Source organism: Delphinapterus leucas, chromosome 2, assembly GCF_059928025.1.
Source record: "Delphinapterus leucas isolate spDelLeu-1000000601 "Yukka" chromosome 2, BTC_Dleu_Yukka2, whole genome shotgun sequence".
NCBI classification, from domain to species: Eukaryota; Metazoa; Chordata; class Mammalia; order Artiodactyla; family Monodontidae; genus Delphinapterus; species Delphinapterus leucas.
In genome coordinates, this window is record NC_143130.1 from 135,368,493 (window position 1) to 135,389,222 (window position 20,730).

At 38.9% G+C, this 20,730-nt stretch overlaps 1 protein-coding gene across 2 annotated transcripts; it reads left to right on the forward strand.

Moving 5' to 3' along the window:
• The first annotated feature begins 1,748 nt into the window (after nucleotides 1–1,748).
• Nucleotides 1,749–16,806, forward strand: CDKN3 (cyclin dependent kinase inhibitor 3). Of its 2 annotated transcripts, XM_022570532.3 has the most exons (8): nucleotides 1,760–1,901; nucleotides 4,277–4,359; nucleotides 5,655–5,710; nucleotides 6,206–6,250; nucleotides 8,636–8,858; nucleotides 12,800–12,831; nucleotides 14,570–14,673; nucleotides 16,157–16,806. In XM_022570532.3, the coding sequence occupies exons 1-8, from the start codon at nucleotides 1,893–1,895 to the stop codon at nucleotides 16,241–16,243; spliced, it is 639 nt and encodes a 212-aa protein (XP_022426240.1). In that variant the 5' UTR covers nucleotides 1,760–1,892; the 3' UTR covers nucleotides 16,244–16,806. The 2 variants fall into 2 exon arrangements, with proteins under 2 accessions (XP_089763848.1, XP_022426240.1); XM_089907722.1 differs by lacking the exon at nucleotides 16,157–16,806 and having other exon boundaries at nucleotides 1,749–1,901; nucleotides 14,570–16,082.
• Nucleotides 16,807–20,730: the final 3,924 nt, after the last annotated feature.

Genomic DNA, 20,730 nt, shown 5'->3' on the forward strand with positions numbered 1-20,730 from the left:
TTCCTTGGACCCTCTCTCAATGCTTCAGAAAAGAGGCTCTTAAGCCTCCCACAAGGCCCTGCTTCATTGCGTACCTCTCTCAGCCTCACTCAATCAGCTTCTCCCATACTGGCCTCTCTGCTGTTCCTTGAACACACCTAGCACATTCCCACCCCAGGGGCTTTGCACCTCCTTACTCTTCAGGCAGACTGAAAACTCTTCCTCTAACTATTCAAATGGTTCACTCTCTCTCTTCATTTGGGTGTTTCTCAAGTGACAGCTCAAAGATGCCTTCCCTGACTTTTCTATCTAGAATAGCATCCTCATCAGGCTCCACTTGTTTTAATTTTTCTTCACAGCACATATCACTACCTGACAGTCTCCCCCAGCAGCATGTGAGCCCCATAAAGGCAGGGACTTTGTTCAGTTCACTCAGATATTCCTTGCACCTTGAATAGTACCTAGGACACAGATGATGCTCATAAACATTTTCTGAATAAATTAATGAATCAAGTTCAATGATGATTGGACCTGTCTGATGGCTAATTTTATGTGCAAACTTAGCTGGGCTATGGTGCCCAGATATTTGCTCAAAATGTATTCTAGATGTTTCTGTGAGGGTGTTTTTGGATGAGATTAACATTTCAGTTGGTGGACTTTGAGGAAAGCAGACTCCCCTCTATAATGTGGGTGGTCCTGATTGAATCAATTGAAGGCCTGAACAAAAAGGCAAGCGGACATTTTGGAGCAGATGGCCTTTGGACTTCACCTGCAATATCAGGTATTCCTGGTTCTAGAGCAGATTGCCTTTGAACTCCAACTACAACTTTTTCCTGAGTCTCCAGCCCCCCCTAGTCTCCCCTATCAGCTTTTGACTTGCCAAGCTTAAAATAAATCTCTTCATGTACATATCCTATTGGTTCTTTTCTCTGGAGAACCCTGACTAATACAGTCTCTAAGTCAAACTGTGCTATCTTCTTTGCTAAAGAATTCTTCCCATTAGCTCTCTACCCACTGGTTTCCACAACATGAGTCAGGGAGCTGAAAGCTCTGCATATCTTTGTCAGATCAGCAGGTAATATTGCTCCAGGTGACCTTCTTCCCCATGGCCAACTAAATGGGGACTGGAGAATGGGGGAGAGAATAATCAAACATATTTTTTTAAGATAATAGCCCATTACTTAGAAACTGGCACTTAAAACCATCTGGAGACTTTATCTCCTCTTCATAACATACTATTTCATTGATATTTTGTTAACAGGAAGGTTGATCTACATCCCAACCTGTATATATCCTGAAATGGTAAGGAATATAAGATATCAAACATACTAGGTATGCTTATATTCTGGATTTTTGGCGGTTCCCATAGTATTTATATGACTAGATATGACCACAATTATAAAGTCTACAGGATGTGGTGTGTTTTCACAAGATGCTCCAGGTCAATGCTTCCCATCATGCCCTTAAAAAATAATTTAAAAGAACAAACAAAATTCCCTACCCTGGTACCACTTCGGATCCTGCCTCGAGAAAGTACCGCTTTCCAACATCCCCACAGCGTTGTGGCGGCCTTTAGAAGATATCGCTCCGCCCCTCTCCCCGCCCCACCCCGCTCCAAACCGGGGGGAGGAGGGCGCCCTCCCAGCCAATCAACACTCAGCAGGGTCCTCCTCCGGCGCGTGTTTCAAAGGCCCCGTAGGAACCAATGAGCGGTTAGAGGTCGAGCCTGGGCACCGGGGGCGGAGTAAGAAACAGGGGGAGTGTCCGATTGGTTCCAAGAAGAAGCCTCGCCCCACCTCACAGAAGGATGAACCAATGAGCTGAGCTGAGGGGCAGAGGGCGCGGGGCGGAGGTTGAGACGCTGGTGCTGCCCGAGGTAGGAGGAGGCCGGTCTGGTTGTCTGGCGGCCAGCTATGAAGCCGGTGAGTGGGGACGGGGATTGGAGGAACCGAGCCGCAGGGATGGGAGCGGCCCCGATGCGATTTATTGAGCCCGGGGACAGCCCCAGCCTGGTCGCGACACGACTCGCGCAGTAACCGTCCAGGGAATGGGAGGTGGCGCTTCCCGGAACCTGCAAGAAGGATGGCAGCGAAGGAATAGTGTCGGAGGCGGGCGAGGGGAAGACAGACATTCGCTGTGCGCCTGTTGTGGGCTGTGAGCTGTCGCATGCAGGGTCTCCTAAGCCTCACGACAGCCCTGCCAGAGAGGGCTGAGCCCCGTTTTACGAAGGAACTGAGGCATAGAGAGCTTAAGTGTCTCCGTGCATCATTCAGCCTGATACCCCAGCCCCAAAGCATATCCTGGGATGCCCTGGGCCCCCTGGGGAGCAGTCCTCTCCGCGGACGGGGAAAACTTCCTGGAAGATGATTAACACCCCCCGCCCCAGCTTGTGGGTGTGTCACCACGGCCACCATTCCACGGGGCCACCTGGCACTGCGTCCCTTTCCCTGGAGTTAAGAATCTCTGGGCTTGGGGAAGCGGAAACATCCAACTCTGTTAGGATTTGTAAAGCTGGCTGGGAGAGCCTGAGTGAATGGGCCACGCAAACTGAAACTCTTGAATCATCAAAACTGCCTTAAAGAAAGAAAAAACAGGCTTAAGGATCTGAAGCCCCACCTGACTCACATCACCTACCACAGAGCTGACAACCTGTTGAAGGGGCTCCATTTGAGTTGAGTTGATAATAATAATACGGATAGATCCAAAGCAACTCAAATCCATGGCCTAAATTGGCTCTGTAAAGCGATCTGGTAGTTACAAATAAGACCATTATAGAATAGAATATAGCTTCAGAGCTAGAAAAGACATTAGGCAGTTACACTTGCTAATCCCCATGTTTCCATGTGGAGGGACATCACCTGTCCTTCACTCCTGGCCTCTTTCTACACTTGTCCCCAGAAGGGGAAGAGTGAGTGATCTGGTCTCTGAGTTTGGGAGGAACTGAACACAAGTAGCTGTGTTCCTTCCCTTCTCTTTGCAGAGAGTACTATCTGGGGTGCTGTCTGCCACAGGGGAGCCATAGGTTGTCCATCACTGCCTGTGCCTGGGTGGATAAGTCCAATTCTGGAGTGAAGAATTGACAAGCCCACTTGACCTCAGCTTTAAAGCCACATCCTCCATCCTCCACCTGACAGTCAGTAATAAAACTGATATATTGATCTCCATTTTCCTCTCCAGTGTCTCATCCCTCAGTTGGTTCCAACTAGGAAGTAGAAGAAAGGTGTGTTTTTTATTGGTCCTATAACACATCTTCCATGTAGAAATGCTTCCCACGTGATTTTCAGCTCCTTAGATCAGCACACAAAGTTCATCTCAGTCTCTCTAGTCCAGTGATTCACAAAGTTAGGGACATGTTATTCTACCTGTACTCCCACCCACCCACCAACCAAATTGCTAGGCTGTTTGGGGCTTATTTATTGAGAAATGGGGTAGAGAAAACTACTTCTTTAGCTTCCTCTTCTCTGCTCTGATGTCACAGTTCCTGTATACAGTCAGCTCTCGGTGTCCGTGGATGCAGAGGACCAACTGTCCCATGTTGGTCCGTTTTATGTAAGGGAGTTGAGCATCTGGGAATTTTGGAACCCGCGGTGGGGGGAGAGGTCCTGGAACCAACCAATCCCCCCCACCCCCCGCGGACACCAAGGGACTATACTGTACAAAAAGCCCTTTCTCTTTTTGCCTTAATTGCCTTAACTTCTCTATCTGCTTAAAAACCTCCTGCTCATCCATCAAAACCCAACTAATGGATCTCTCCTCTGTGAAGCTTTCTCCAGCTCCCTAAGCAGTCAGTCACTCCCTTGTCTGCTCTGAAGGGCATAGTGCCATTTTAGCACTTCTAACTTTTTTGAATCTATTTACACATTGTCTCTCCAATTATACTGAAGGCAGGCTGTTTATTTTATGGATCTTTGCATCTCCAGAGCTTGGCAAATGAAGGTGTCCAAGAAATGTTTGTGAATGAATGAATGAATGAATCTCACTTTATAGTTTTGGAAAACTGAGATCCAGTAGAAACTGACATCGCTTGTCCAAGTTTATACAGTAAGTGGCAGAGCCAGGACCAGAAGACAGGTTTCTTGGTTCCCAATCCAACACTCTTTCCACTACATGGGGCTGTAATTATTAATAGGACAGTAAACAGCAATAGCTTATTATTGATATCGCTGATCTCTCTGATATTCCAGGTTTCAGTAAATTGCAAATACGCATCAGTTTGTCTTTAAGCAAGGATCAGCTATACTAAAACTATATGTAAATATTCTTTAAAGTTATTTAACATAACTGATTTCTTTTGAAGCCTAGTTCAGTGCAAACAAGTGAGTTTGACTCATCAGACGAAGAGCCTATTGAAGACGAACAGACTCCAATTCAGATATCATGGTATGTTAACCTTTCTGATCAATGATGAGCTAAAATATTTGATGTGTACATAATAATCTTTGTAGAATTTAGTCTGCATATTGAAAATGATTCTCTTCTGCTGATTATAGAATTCTTATCTTTCTTATCTATGGTAGAATAAAGCTTTTTTGGGGGGTAAGGGGAGTGGTGGGAGTTCCTTCCTTATACATTGAGAAAACCATAGTAGAAACAAGGAGTTAAGATTTGAATGAGCTCCCATTTAGTACCAAAACCTTCTTATTCTTTTACGACAAAAGAATAGTGTACCAAACATAGGATGAGATATCCTATGTTATCATTTATTCCAGTCCTAGAACTACTTGCCACAATAATGCATCTATCAGCAGACCCTGTTTAAGATAAAAGCCACATCACCATAGATACAATAACAAAAACAAATGTTTTTATATAAAATCAACTTCTGAATTTTGGCAGTGACTTACGGTTACAGCAGATTCTCTACAATCCCTGTTAAGTGTAATAATCTCTCTCTTTAAGCACTGACCCTGCTGTAGGAAGAGAAAAAAAGTGTTGCCCCTATAGTTCTTTTGTTCTGCCATCAAATAGCAATTAACTTTCATTTCCCCTTCTAAGCTGCCTTCAAACTCAAAAACTCATCTAATTTTCAAAGTCAGGTGGTATTTATACAATGCCCCATATTTTCCTCTAAATTCATCTTCTGTTTTGCAGACAAGGTGAGCCTCTGCCCGCTTTGTCCCCAGGCACTGCAAACTGGGAATAGGATTTCTTGAAATTATCTCATTTTAACCAAAATCCATTACAACAAAGAATAGGTAGCCTGTGGTTTTTATTCTATGAAATTGTATCTGTTTAAGGAAGTCCTATAAAGAAATCTTAAAATAGTAATTTTGAATGAATGCTGGAGATGAAATCGTCAGATGGTCATTTTCCAGCTTATTTCCTAAGGTTACTAACACAAAATATCTCAGGTAACAAACCACAGGATAACTTAAGTATACTTTATACTAGCTGTAAGCAACCTAGGCATTACTATCTTTAAGTTAGTTTAAATTAGCTTGCCACTTTTAAGACTTAAATTGCAACAAAGCAAATGATAAGTTCCTATTTTAAAACTCCTAGTCTTTCTAAGCCTTTTTGTGACCAATACATTGATATTTAACTATGAATTTTTGTTTTGTGACTGCTGTAAAACTTTAAAACACCTTCATTTAGTGGCAGGCACACACGTTTGTATAAATGTCCATCTATAACTTTAAATTGAACTAAACTTGATAAAGTTTTATTCCTTTCAGGCTACCCCTGTCACGAGTGAACTGTTCTCAATTTCTTGGTTTATGTGCTCTTCCAGGTAGGTGACACTATTGATGTATTAGAAATTATTTTTTATATAATTCTCTGTACTGAGCAGTAAGAGAATTTCACAGACTATCAGCATAGGAACTCAGTTCTGGAAACCCTCTTGGTGGGCTACAGATAAAGGAACATAGACCCACTCTTCAACCCTTCCACATCCACATTCACAGTTCTACATTTCTGATTTACCTATCTTATAAAATGTAACGCAGGGGTACAATGTGAGGCTAAGGACTACAGCCAGGTACTTGTTACAGAAAGGACACAGAATAAAGAATCCTTGGATTAAGAGTTCCTTCAGCTGGGATCTATGAATCCCTGGAATTATATTCCTAAGAATATAAGAAATTTAAATTCCCATTCAGAATGGAATTGAAGCATATAAATGATCATGTGTAATGACTTTCTACAGTAGCTATATATGTGTTTAATATACTTGTTATTTATGACCAGAAACTGACTCTTGCACTTGCCTTGTTACTACTTACAGGTTGTAAATTTAAAGGTGTTAGAAGAAATATCCAAAAAGATACAGGTAGGTGTAATATGACAGAACCATCTTAATAGGTTCTTAAAAAATAATACTAAAAATCTTTGTCAAAAAGAACAAACTGTAGTCTCTTCTGAATTTTCCCAAAAAAATTTTTGGTATTTCATAAAGTTTCAAGCTATAGACTTATTCTAATATGTGAAGAGGTATTTGTGAAGGGCAAAAAAGACTCACCATTTACTAAACATAGTGTTGCTTTTCACTGGTTTTTGTAGTTCTCTACATAAAAACTGCATTTGAGTTATAATGTATAAGTTGGAGGGGGAAAAGTATGTAAATAGAAAGCTGACATTGCACTGCCCAGATCTTTGAACATACTGTTCTTTGCAGACTTGACTGTGATACTGGAAATTAAGCCTGAGCTGGGAACCCAGAGGTAGTATTGAAATTGTCCATCCCACATAGAAAATTTACAGAACCAGTGTCTAGGTGGAAAAGATGGAATAGGGTCTGATCTCTACATGCCCAAGGATGCTCTTAGCCTCAAGTCTAATAATCCTACAAATATCCCGATAATCTGTCCCAATTTGGAATTTATATATTGTACGATACTAACAAATTTAGACTTCCAAAGTATTTTATTCTGGCTGGCCTGGAATATCTCAAGTCTGATAGTCCTACCAATGTCCTTATAATAAACCAATACAAAAATGTATATGTTGTTTGATTCTGACCACTATAGATTTTATAAACCTAAAATTCTGTCCTAGTTATCCTAGAATATCAATTTGCTAATATACTTTCTTTAATTTACCTACCAGAAAAGACTAATAGATTAGTTGACCCTTGCAGTATTTGTAAAGATTTTCTGCTCTAGAGATACCCACCATGGTAGGAAATTTCCATTTGGAGAACATTCAGTTATAAGCAAAATATCATTTAAATCATTGGTTCAAGAACCAATCTTGCACATTTTGGAAAGCCCTATTCATTTAGTCTCTTCTGTAAAAGGAGTTTCCAATTTTTTACCAAACCTTTTTTTCTTCCAATGAAATCTTAAATGGAATCCAATATACAAAACAGATGACAGTGTCTGAAGGGGGAGACCTAGACTCTCCTGGCAGCACTTCCTGTGTCCGTCCTCAGAGTCCTTTCTGGGAAAGTTGAAATCTACTGTATAATAGAAATTATTCAATGCGTGCAAGAGGCAAATAGGAAATTTACCTACTCTCTTAAAAATGGTTACGGATGTCAACTACAAGTTAAACCCTTTTACAAGTACAAAAGCTTAATAGTATTATCTAGAGGAGCACTGTCCAACAGAAACATATTGGGAGCCACAAATAGAGGCCATATATGTACTTTTGACGTTTTCTAGGGGCCACATTAAAAAAGTAAAAACGGGTAAAATTAATTTTAGTAATATACTTGAGTTAACCTCATATAGGCTAAATAGTATCGTTTCAATGGGTTTTAAGTATAAAACAAATTATTGAGATAGGAGTTTTTTGGTACTTGGTCTTTGAAATCAGATACGTATTTTACATTTACAATACATCTCAATTTGGGGTAGCCATATTTCATGTACAGGTTTAGAGTTTCATGATAAAAAGTACTTTGTACTTAAATAGCTAAATGTCCTAGGATTTAGTGGGTGGGGAGAGAAAAAGGGGAACCAGATGAGTCAGAATTATTCATTATGAACCAAATGCTCTGTAGTGAATATTGCCCTAAGGAAGCTCCAGTGAACAGAATGGCCTGCAGTACTCTCGCTTGGTTCATATCATTATACTGAAATTCGCTAAGTCACATAATTTTCATACAGCTAATGCTTAATTTCCTAGAAACCTAGTCCCTAAAATTAAATACATGATGGTGTGGTACAGTGCAAATATAGGTGAGAATACAAGAGCTCTGGCACCATGGCTATGCTGGAGATTTTATATACAGTGCTTAGGGTAAAACAAAATAACAGAGACTTGTACACAGCAAACACCATTGATTTGGTGAGAAGAAAATGGGAAAAAATGTGCTATCACTCCTTCTTATTTTGAAATATTAGGTGTTTTACAATTTATTTTAAAGCAGTATTTATTGTAAAAAAATTTTTTTTCAAAACAGCGATATAATGGATGTCTTACAATCCAGTAAAAAAACATTTTGACTTATAAAGTCAGGTTTCATTTTAATAACCTTTTGGTTCAGATGTTTCTAATTACTATTTTGTGCTTAGTGACTTGGTTTTTACCCTAGTTTGAAGACAGATCAGTATTGTTTTAGATTATCAATGAGCACTTCAAAGGTTATCGTTTGTTATTTACTTAGTTTGTTTGGCTTAAGGAACTTAACTCCATATTTTCCCTCCCGACTGTATTTAAATTTGTAATGTTTTGTCCATGTGTGTCCTTGTGTTTCTTGGTCTGTTGGCAGAAGAACTAAAGAGCTATGGTATACAAGACATATTTGTTTTCTGCACCAGAGGGGAACTGTCAAAATATAGAGTTCCAAACCTTGTGGGCCTCTACCATCAGTATGGAATTATCACTCACCATCATCCGATTCCAGATGGAGGGACTCCTGACATAGCCAGCTGCTGTGACATAATGGAGGAGCTTGAGATCTGCCTTAAAAATAACCGAAAAACCTTAATGCAGTATGTTTTCCTTTTCTCCATATATTACATGAAAAATGTCCCAGTCAAAATGATTTCTCAAATTATTGCATCCTTATGCAGTTATTACCTACCTTATAGTTTGTTGCAAGGATCAAAAGGAGATAATACATGAAAAGTACTAGCACCATGCCTGGCACAGAGCAAGCACTCAGATATTTGCCATTATTACTTTTGAAGAGTAAGGACAATAAATGAGTAGATTAGGAAATTTTTAGGATAGGGTAACAGGCTTTTTTTTTTTTTTGCTTTCTTTCCTTTTGTCTTAGACCTTTACTCATGATTTTGGGACCCTCTCCTTCCCAAAAAGGTGAGGGCCTCATTCCTGTTATGTAACACCATACCTACTGGTCGGCCTTTCAGTTGTTTAGTTTCTTCCAACAGCAAGAAAGTCCATTTTTAAAAAATCAGCAAAGGAATTATCCCTAAGCAATGAGCAATCCTAAAAACAGGACTTGAAAATTGTATTTGATGATATGAATTTGCTACCTGAATGAAAGAGGGACTCTCATTGTTTGTCAGTGGCTGTAAATAAGCTGCTGGTATGAAAGTTTAAAACAAAAGAAAATGGATTAAGGGGAAAAAATGAGAAGAAAAGAAAAAAGTAGCTTGGAGAAAGGAAGAAGAAAGTGACAATCAGCAGTAGACAGTAGCATTGGAAAGACTCTAAGTGGTGCCATGGAAAGGAACATTAGTTATACCAGAAGTGAGACCCACAGAGCAGAGGGGAGCCAGCCACAAGGAGAAAACTATAGACTTATTCTAATATGTGAGGAGGTATTTGTGAAGAGCAAAGAGAACTCATCATTTACTAAACATAGGTCTTTGTGCTTATTGGGGTTTTTTTGTTTTTTCGGTTTTGGGGATGTTTCTTTGTTTTTTTGCATCCTAATCTTCTTAATCCTTTCTGGAGCAAGATAGAGCATTAAGTAGTGTAATACCTCAAAAGCTCTAAGGTCATTGCTTTGAGCTAGAAAGTATACAGACTATACCAAATAACTCAGTAGTCTCAGGCACCTAGGAGAAGGGCAAGCCCAGCCAGCTTCTCTCTCCTTAGACCAAGAGCCCCAGGGCTTCATGCCAGTAGCTTACGTTCTGAAAGCAAACCAACCAGTACAAGGGGACACATATCTGTTTGTGACCAAACTAAACTCTGATATAGAGAACTATCACCTGCAAAGTAGGAGAAAAAGAACTAGAAGCCATCCTACATCCTACGGTTTCCAAACTTTATAGAAACACATCATCTCTCATCTAGTACTAATTGGAGAAGCAAAATTTTAGAGTAAATAGTTGCCTGTGCTACATTTTCTTATAACTCCAAGTAAAACAGCATTAGGTGGTTAGATGGAGCCAGTGAAAAATACTTTACAGGTTTTGAACCCATTTTCAAACCAATTCTGAGATTTTTTTTTTCAAACGAGTCTTTGAAAGCAGCCTCTACTGAAAGATTACCAGAGATCAAACTAGCTCAGTTTAGAAAAGCTTAACAAAATCTACTCTAGCAAGTTCTAGCAAACCAAATGCTCTGGTGTTTGGATACAAACAGGATGGAAAGGTGGGTGGGCAATCTTGCATATGTCAAATGCTTCAGGCTCCCATAAAATAAAGCATCTGATGACTGGAAATTTTCATTGTCCTAGAGCTTTCAAAGGTGTCCCTACAGTGACTAATGTTTGTTTGGACAAAGATGATTTTCTATCCTTTCTACTATCTTTGGGTGCCCACACTGCTAAACAGCTCTAGAGTTTATCCCTCAGAAACAGGGTCTGGTACATTTTTTTCCCTGTTCTGTTGTCTGTCCTCCCTGGACATTTTTGTTCCTTTATAAAGTCAGTGAACACTGCTCGCCTATTTTGTTACATCATTTCCTGCGGCTGTTGTAACAAAGGACCACAGACCGGGTCGCTTAAAACAGAAGTTTATTCCCACCCAGTTCTAGTGGCTAGAAGTCCAAAATCAAGGTGTCAGCAGGGCTATCTTCAGTCAGAAACCGTGGATAGAGTCCTTCGTCACTTCTTCCTAGCTTCTGGTGGTGGCCGGCAATCCTTGGCATTCTTTGGCTCATCGCTGCATCACTCCCCTCTGCCTCTATCATCACATGAATCTCCCTGTGTGTCTGTGTTTTCATATGGTGTTTCCTATTATAAGGACACCAGTCGTATTGGATTAGGACCCACCCTAATGACCTCATCTTAACTTGATTATATCTGCAAAGACCCTATTTTCAAATAAGGTCCCATGCACAGTACCAGCGATTAGGTACAACATATCTTTTGCGGGGGACACAGTTCAACCCATAGCACCTACTGTGTATGAAACATTGTGAATATAAAACACACACTCTAGACACAGTCCCCACCCTCAAGGAACCCACAGCCAACGACACTCTCATGTAAGTGTAATAATACAACAGGTGTATATGAGGCAGTACACAGAATGGCAGTGGTTTCTATGGGGGCACAGAGGCATTTCAGAAGTTGAAATTTGAGCTAGGTTTTGAAGGATGAGTAGGAATCAATCAAACGGGAGTAAAGATAAAGCTAGCAAGATATAAAGTAATCTTTTTTTTTTTTTTTTTTGGCTGCGTTGGGTCTTCGTTGCTGCGCGCGGGCTTTCTCTAGTTTTGGTGAGCGGGGGCTACTCTTCGTTGCGGTGCGTGGGCTTCTCATTGCGGTGGCTTCTCTTGTTGCGGAGCACGGGCTCTAAGCGCGCGGGCTTCAGTAGTTGTGGCCCGTGGGCTCTAGAGCGCAGGCTCAGTAGTTGTGCTGCACGGGCTTAGTTGCTCCGCGCCATGTGGGATCTTCCCGGGCCAGGGCTCGAACCTGTGTCCCCTGCATTGGCAGGCGGATTCTCAACCACTGCACCACCAGGGAGGTCCCAAAAGTGGTACATCTTAATCTTGCAGAAAGCCACTAAAATGTTCTACCTTTATACAGTAGAGCCTCGTCTCTGAAACAGGCCTACAGCTGGGACACTTTGTAGAAAGCAAGTTCATCAGTTATACAGGGGTCAGTACCTGTTTGGTCCTGTTCACATCCTATCACAAGACATGTATCTACAGCTCCATCTACAAATACACCATAGTAACTGATGCTCATGATGGGTTGTCAGCACTGAATTAGGATCGTACACCCTCTGAGAAAGTTAGGAAGTATGGAATGCACTTTTTAGGATCTTTGAAACTGATTAAAGTGAATGGTTTTATTGCTTAAGAATCAGTCCTTGTTTTTCTAGAAAATCCAGTTATACAGAACTGCTCATTTCTTCACAATGCTACGTAATAGCAGCTAACGTTCATTTACCTCTTACTCTGTGCCAAGCTCTGTTGTGAGCTTTACAAATGTTATCTCACTCAGTCCTCACTGTGACATAGGTACTGTTGCTGGCCCCATCTTATAGGTGAAAAGGCTGAGGCCCAGAGAGGTTAAATAACTTAGGTTCACACATCTAATAAGTGACAGATTCAGGATTCAACCCCAGGCGGTGGGGCTCCAGAGCCCAGGCTTTAAACCTCTAGGATACACTGCCTCTTTACTCTTTCTAGATGAATGAAGAATTATCATACGGACCTGTCCCATAACCACTAAGGTTTTGTTTAGAGAAAAATTAAGTGGCAGTTGGTAAAAGCAGTCTGATTTCTATCAGTTTAGTAACATGTTCCACTCCTCAGATGTTTAAAGAGGTCAATAAAAAGGCCCTGCCTTCTTTGTCCCTTATAGGTGTACAGAATACCTCCCAACAAACAAATAAGCACACTTTGCTCTTGATTGATTTATTCAAAAATATTTATTAATCTCTGGGTACAAGGCACTGTGCTAGGCATTAGAGTAGAAATAGAAGGCAGAAAGAGCAAGTCTTTGGTTGTAATTGTTGGGATGGAATGAAAATGTACAAACTTCAAAACTGTACTTCCCTTTCAGCTGTTATGGAGGACTTGGGAGATCCTGTCTTGGTAAGAAATATATTTCTATTATTCAGTTGTTGTTTTTTACCTCGAAGTATGAAAACTCGTGTTTCTGGGCCATATGCTCACTTTGTATGAAAATGAGACGAAACATAATATATATCTGCTAAGACCCAAAGGATTATTTAAGGCCCTAAATTTGGTGTTCCCTAGAAAGCCTGGGTGGGAGAGGTATTTTCAGCATTGTTTGGGAGGATTCTACAAAACATAATTTACAGGTCTTAGCACCTGCATTCTTGTGTTTTTTTTGTTTTCTAATGTTCTCCCTTTGCAGGTGTTAAGATATTGACAGTAACTTTTAAATAATATCCATGGGTAATATAAGCATAAAAACAGTTATATATGTTAACTTTAAACTTTTAAAAAATGTATTGGGGGGGAAACAGCTAATGAAATACCACAGTGGGAGTAACAGTTATTCCTTTTAGTGTTGGACAGTATCAAAATTACAAAGTTTTGTGTTTCAAAGACATTATCAAAATGAAAAGACAACCCACAGAATGGGAAAAAAAAATTTGCAAAACCATGTATCTGATAAAGGACTTACCCAGACTATATAAAGAACTCTTACAACTCAATAGTAAAAAGACAATTAAAAAATTTAAAAATGGGCAAAGGATATGAATAGACATTTCTCCAAACAAAATATACAAATGACCAATAAGCGCATGGAAAAATGCTCAACATCTTAGTCCTCAGAGAAATGCAAATCAAAACCACAGTGAGATACCACCTAACACCCATTAGGATGGCTGTTATCCAAAAAATGGAGAACAAGCTTTGGAGAGGATGTAGAGAAACTGGAACCTAAATACACTGCTGGTGGGAGTGAAAAAGGTGCAGCTGCTTTGGAAAACAGCCAGGCATTACTTCCTCAAACAGTGACACACAGAGTGACCATATGACCCAGCAATTTCACTCCTAGGCATATACCCCAAAGAAATGAAAACAGGTCCAGACAAAACCTGTGCACTAACACTTATAGCCACATTATTCATAATAGGCAAAAAATGGAAACAACCTAAATGTCCATCAGCTGACAAATGGATAAACAAAATGTATAGCCATACAATGGAATATTATTCACCCATAAAAAGGAATGAAGTACTGATATGTGCCACAATATGTACGAATCTTGAACACATTATGCTAAGTGAAAGAAGCTAGTCGCAAAAGACCACGTATGATTCCATATATATGAAATGTCTAGAACAGGCAAATCCATAAAGACAAAGTAAATTAGTGGTTGCTTAGGGGAGGGGTGATGGGTGATTGAGGGATGATAACAAAAGTATACAGGGTTTCTTTCTGAGGTGATGAAAATGTTCTAAAACTGACTGTGGTGGTGGCTGCATTTAACTGCGAATACACTAAAATCCACTAAATTGTGCACTTTAAATGAATGAATTGTATGGGATGTGAATTATAATTATAATAACTCAATAAAGCTGTTTAAAGCTGTTTAAAAAAAGAATGAAGCCAGTGTTAAATTTTAAATTTAATTCAAGTGGGCCTGGCCAGAGAGGGTGGGGCTTATTAAAGTGCGTGTCAGAGCCAAAAAAAATTTTTTAATTCAACCAGTCATTTAAAATCATAATTTGTCAAAAACACAGTCTTCTGCACAAACAGAAGTCTGAATTAAGTATAAGAATATCATTAATTTATAATATACTATAAGAATATATATTACACGTAGTATACAATTTTTGTCTCGTGTTCTATTTAGTAGCCGCTTGTCTCCTCCTATACCTGTCTGACACAGTATCACCGCAGCAAGCCATCGACAGCCTGAGGGACCTGAGAGGGTCTGGAGCAATACAGACCATAAAGGTAAGGAGGGTGACCGTTCTCGTGAGGCTGTGGTCAGGGGCAGACCGTCACAGTGTAACATCTCATCAAAAGGGTAATGAAAATCCAAAGCATTCTATTATTCATGTATCACCTGTTTATATTTTGACTTTTTAAAAATTTACATTTAAATATAACCTGGACGTCTGAAAAAGTTCAGTTTTTCAAACAAAATAATGAAAAATTTGAACTTTCCAGTTTACTCTTTCAAGATCCACTGCTGTTCAGTTTTTGCCCATTCTGTTCTGGGAATGGATCCTCTCACCTGGAAAAATGAGGCAGTTACTATAAACCTGGTAGTTTCCTGGGTATATTTTTGACCAAAAAGATCTCATGAAGATCCTATTACTGTATCACCAAAACATTTAACAAAGATAGACGAATGACTATAATAGAAAAAAATGTAAAACCATGCTAATTACCCTTTGCTGTGGATAACCTAAGTGACATCTTTCACATTAACTTTCTATTTAACACCAAAACACTGCAGTGGCAAAGCCCCAAGGATATTATTGATTTGTAGATCTGTAAAGCTAACTTGTCTTCCTTTCCCAATTACCCAGTCTCAACTTTAGGATGAAGTCTGAGGAGCAGGTTCTGAAAACAGAGAAGCAGCTCCCTTTATTATCTGTTTTTAACAAATGATGCTTCATATTCAACATGTTCCCAAGTGTCTCTTTGACACAAAACAAAATACATGGTCAAACATATGTATATGCATGTTTTACATCTTTAATCATAGAGAGAATTAAGCCCACATTAATAGGGGCTGTCAGTTTATCACCTCAGCATTCTGGGGCAAACGTGCTTTTTCCATCTCTGTGCTGATGTAAGTTAGCAGTATGCAATTTCAATTTCTGAACAGTAATACAAAATGGGATTACTGGCAGAGTGAGAATATCCTCTGGGCAGCTATTAAAACTCCAAATGAATTATTTAAAGATTTTATTTTGCTTATCTGTTAAGATCAGTGATTTTATTTTAATATTATCTACTATGAAAATTGTTTCAGATGGATTTTATCATCACCAAAAGCAGAAAACTAAGGCTCTGTAAATTAAGAAATAGATTTTCTTGAATACACTGCTGTTAACTGCTGCAGAAAGCACCCTCTCCCCTGTACTTACTCCCCAGGGGAAAATGCATTAGCAAAAAGAATATCTTCGTGTGTTTTTAATCTTACTTCCTCCTGCCAGTAAAGGGAGAAAGGATTTTAAAGATTTATAAAACACTGCCGTTATTTCATGCTACCTCCTAATTTACAGAGATTTTTAAAACAACTTTTTCACACTATATGTAGCTTTATTGAAAGAGAAAACTTCCTCAAGATAGAAATACCTCCTTACACAAAAGGATGTAGAACTGTTTTTATCAAATATTTTTTTGATTCCCGATTCCGACTAGTATGACTACTCTGGTAATCAGGTTTCTACAATGTACTTCAATATATCTTTACTTTTTTCAGCAATATAATTATCTTCACGAGTTCCGGGACAAACTAGCTGCACACCTATCATCAAGAGATTCACTATCAAGATCTGTATCTAGATAGAAGAATTTCAGATAGCACATATATACGACCATGGCAGCAATCTGAGTCCTCTGACATTCGTATTGAATGAAACTACTGTTGTTATCAAACGGAATGTAATGAATGTAGATGTATATGTGCAGATATTCTTAAAGCTTTTATTGACAAATTTCATTGTGTCTCTTTCATCTCCTATAGGAGACAGAAAAACTGGTATACAATATTCCTTTTAAAAATGCACTAGCTGCTCTGATGTATTTTACCTGGAGGCAATGCTGAAAAAAGCATATGGAAAAATATATTTTTATTTTTTACCACACTCTTACCTCATATTATCGGTAACTACTGGGTAGCATATGACATAGTAATACATATGAAAATTGGTATGAGTAGCCATGCTAAAATTATTTAAATAACTCTTACCCTCTATTCCTCTGAAAATGTCTCCCACTGTTTTCTTTACTTCATAGACATACAGAATTGTGAGGCATCCTATGAATCACCTCGTCACCTCCCTCCCAATACCAGATCATCCCAACAGGTGTTTATCCAGCATTTGCTGGAATCTTCCAATTGGTTCAGACAGCTGCTCTGTTTTTACAGCACTCATTTTTCCACCCTAGGAACTACACAGAATGAATTTAATCCCTCCTCCACATTTATTTTATAAAAGCACTTATCTACAGGTTAAGTCTCCAGTTCTCTCACTCCTTCACTTCACTCTATGCTACTGAACATGTCTTTTTGTCTTTAAATTCCATGTTGAGCTACCAAAAGTAGTCATTTGTAGACAAGGATCATACAGTGAGTCAAAGTTGAGAGACCTCAGTGGTTTCACTGCTGCGGAGTGCCATGGCTCTCGGCTACTGGTAGTCACAAACGTGACCAACAGTCAGAGGCACTTCCACACAAGACAAAGCAAATTTCACTACATCAACCCTTAATTTTAAATAATCATATAATTACCCAAAGTCTTACTCTGTCATTCTTCTTGCTCTGATCGACTCCTTTGATTTCATTAGAGAATAAAACGATTACTGGTGCTGTTTGGGAACTTCAGACCAGAGAGCCAGCATGTACCATAATATAAAATCAATGTTTTAATACTTTTATATACACAGTGCTTCTAGAACTTAAGGTTTTATAAGACTATTAAGGAAGGTGGGAGAATTGCATATCCCTAGGGATTTCTTACCCAAGGTAATAAAATGCCAAAAGTTATAGCTAGAAAGTTATTTATTTTTTTTAAAGTACAGGCTGCAATAATAGACTGACCTTCCTCATGATTTTGGTATTATAACCAAATACAGTTTAAAAATCACAATATTCAATTAAACTTTAAACAGTCATTGAAATTGACATTACCAAATCTTATATTAGCTTTCTCCCAATATAAACATATAGCTTACTCATGAATACTTAAGAAAATGGAAGATAAGTATTGGCATGGACTAATCAAATCCTTTAATAATCAACTGAATTTTCAAAGTGCACGCATCTCAATTTCCACTGCAAGTGCTTGTTAAGCGTTCCGCGTTTAAAATGCTTGACTGAACTATTTTAATACTAGGTATAAGGAAAAACATCAATTATTCCATAACAAAGAAACATGGGATGTCACTACTCAAATATAATTATCCAATTAAGTTTAATAACATGTAATTCCAACATTCTTGGAAAAGCATTTTCTCTGGTTAATCTGCAGGACAGCCCTCAAAACAATGGGGGAGGGGAGACAGAGAGACCAGCTAGAATCCTGGTCATACACAAGCCAGTTAGTTGCTGAAATAGAATCAACACAAACTCAACTGTTATCCACAAACTACACAAGGAAACATTTGAGACAGTTTTTATTAAATATACAAAAGCAAAATAAAGCAAGCAAGCTCTAAGAAGGCAGGATGACATAAGGGCTGTACATGGTGTACAGGTCTTTGGATGGTGTACAGCACCATTAAGGTTAACTTAGATTTTAAATCTAACAAACCATGAGCACAGATGGCTAACTATATTCTGTGTTTCCCTTAGTAGTTTTAAGATCTACCAAGTCATCAATTTATTATTTAAGACATTTTTCTTCTCCAGAATATAAGAACTTGATAACCAAAGAAATTTAGGAAAGCACTGTACAATGAACGTTAACTTATTCATTCTTTTCCATGTCAAGATGTTCTCTACATCTTCCACAATGTGCATCAATGAAACTAAAGTAGGGTAAAACCTTCACTCCGATCCCCCAGATCACCTTAGGTGGTTAATACTATTTTCCAAAAACAAGCAGAACAAGCAGCAGAGCTGTTTACTCCTTTTAGACATTTAGCTTTAAAACCATTAATTTTAATCAAAGTAAAATTGTTCTAAGAAAGCTATTCAACATATCCAGAAACAGAACCCCATTTTCTCTCTTAGCACCACCCCAGAGTATTAGTTCAGAACCATCTGCTAAGCTATAATACTAGTGCCAGAGACTCATTAGCTGCTGGTCTGACCAGATCAATGACTGGTTTGAACAAAAGAGCTTAAATTATTCGACATTACTATCTTTCCCCTTTGAAAAGAGTGTTGTTTTAAAATATTTCGGCTGTCAGAACTTCTGATTTCCAATTATACTGTACAACTGATTATTAAGAGATGCACATTTTAAATAAGTAACTTAGATGAAAACTTTTAAATAGATTATTTTAATGGGCTTGATGCTGCTATGCTATAGCCATACCTGAAATGAAAGCCCACCCTCCTCCAGGGTGTAAGAAGAAATCCACAGAAGTCATTCTTTGTACTATGGCAATAATATTCCATGAACACTGTTCATAAATACATATAATTGGAGGAAAAGAGAAGTGTTGTATCAAGGAAAATAATTTGCTAGTTTCAAAGTGTATCTGTATCTCTTATTTCCTTTCTATGCAATTATCTGAAATATTTTCAAAGTATGTTGTTGATCTGCAGAGAAGATGAGAGCTATTAACATAAGTGGTCCTCAAGCTGGAAAATACTGAACAGGCTTTAAAAGACACATACTACAAACTGCCATGCACTCTGTTGCTTTGTGTAAGACCATTACCTGGGTATCTAAACTTGACTGGTAGGTCTCGCAATTCATGGTGTAATCCATGAGGCTTCTCAAATGCTTCAGTAATACCTCGTGTGTCTCAAAAGTGGATCATCTGGTCATTTCCCATCACTACCCCCTTCCCATGAAAAGTAATTCAAACTTCAAACAAATTAGCAGTTTATGTACAGCCTGTGACCCAACTCTCCTCTATCCTGGGATAGGGAGTGGGTACTATCAGTTAAATATTGTGAAAATCATCAAACATTATTAATAAAATTCAGATTCAGGCATTCAAGTTAAGTTTCTACCCCATACCTCCTTAACACTAATAGGACATGTCGGCATGATATAGTATTGTTACTAAGCAGAGTAACTGCTAAACAGACTACATTTGTTATGTAAGATTTTTAATGCAGGAGAATCTGTACCAACAGCAAGCAGTTGCTGATACAGATAAAAACCACAGTGTGTTACACTAATGGTTTCAGAGAGTTGGAACACTCTTAAGGATAAATCAAATCACACCATAGCAAAAGTAATTGTAACAAGGGAAAAAAGAATTCCTAAATAAACAGCTGTGGCTACACAGGGTGCAGTCTGACTAAAGCTGGAAAGGATTACAAACCCAGGCTAACTACGTTTCAGCTGGGCATGCAGGAAAAACAGAAATATGGCTAGGGCCACCCAAACCAGATTAATGGGGGGAACAAAGCAAACTCAGAGCAAGGGAAAGAACAAGTGGGATACTGTCAAATGCAAATATTATATTTCTGCTTTCTCTTGGTAAGTGACTTAATTTCATAAAACACTGGAAAAGGTAAAGATGAGTAGATATTGTGAGAGCATCCAGGTACCCAATCACATGCCTAGGAACTAACAATCTACCACTGAGATGCGTGAACCTCAACCGTCAGTCATCTTTGAGGAATCAGCTAAGGACTACATATCTAATTTTTGAAGCATGAGAAGGTGGCTTTCACAAATTACAACCAGTAAACCTTGCATTAATCATGGAGAGTATTGTGGAACACATTATTAAAGCTATGTTAATTTATAAAGGAAAGTGGTGTTTGCTGAGAGACAGCAAGGGCTCATGAAAATGCTTTGATAGGAATACAAAAGTAACTGCCCCAGGAAACCTATGTGAAGTACAGAAGACTTGGCCAAGTCTCTCATGATCAAAAGTTCTTGTGAACAAGAAAGAAAAATGAGTGCAAGCTGGTACAACTGGGTGGATTAGAAACTGAATTATTGCTTATACTCAGATCATGAGTCTTCAGTGCCCGGTAAGGGCTCAGTAAACAATTTACCACATTGAACTGATGATCCCTCGAAGCGTGCTCCAGACTACAAAAGACAAGGTCTTTAAAGCGTCTCTCATTATGAAATGGTTGGACTCTCCTCACTCTTCTGGTTCTACATCCTCTTCTTCAACATATTCACCCTCATTACC

What these genes read in the sequence shown, in the direction of transcription:
- CDKN3 (XM_089907722.1), top strand. An exon ending in AAATATCCAAAAAGATACAG is followed by an intron (nt 6,251 to 8,635) that starts GTAGGTGTAATA and finishes GTCTGTTGGCAG; the next exon opens with AAGAACTAAAGAGCTATGGT. An exon ending in AACCGAAAAACCTTAATGCA is followed by an intron (nt 8,859 to 12,799) that starts GTATGTTTTCCT and finishes CTTCCCTTTCAG; the next exon opens with CTGTTATGGAGGACTTGGGA.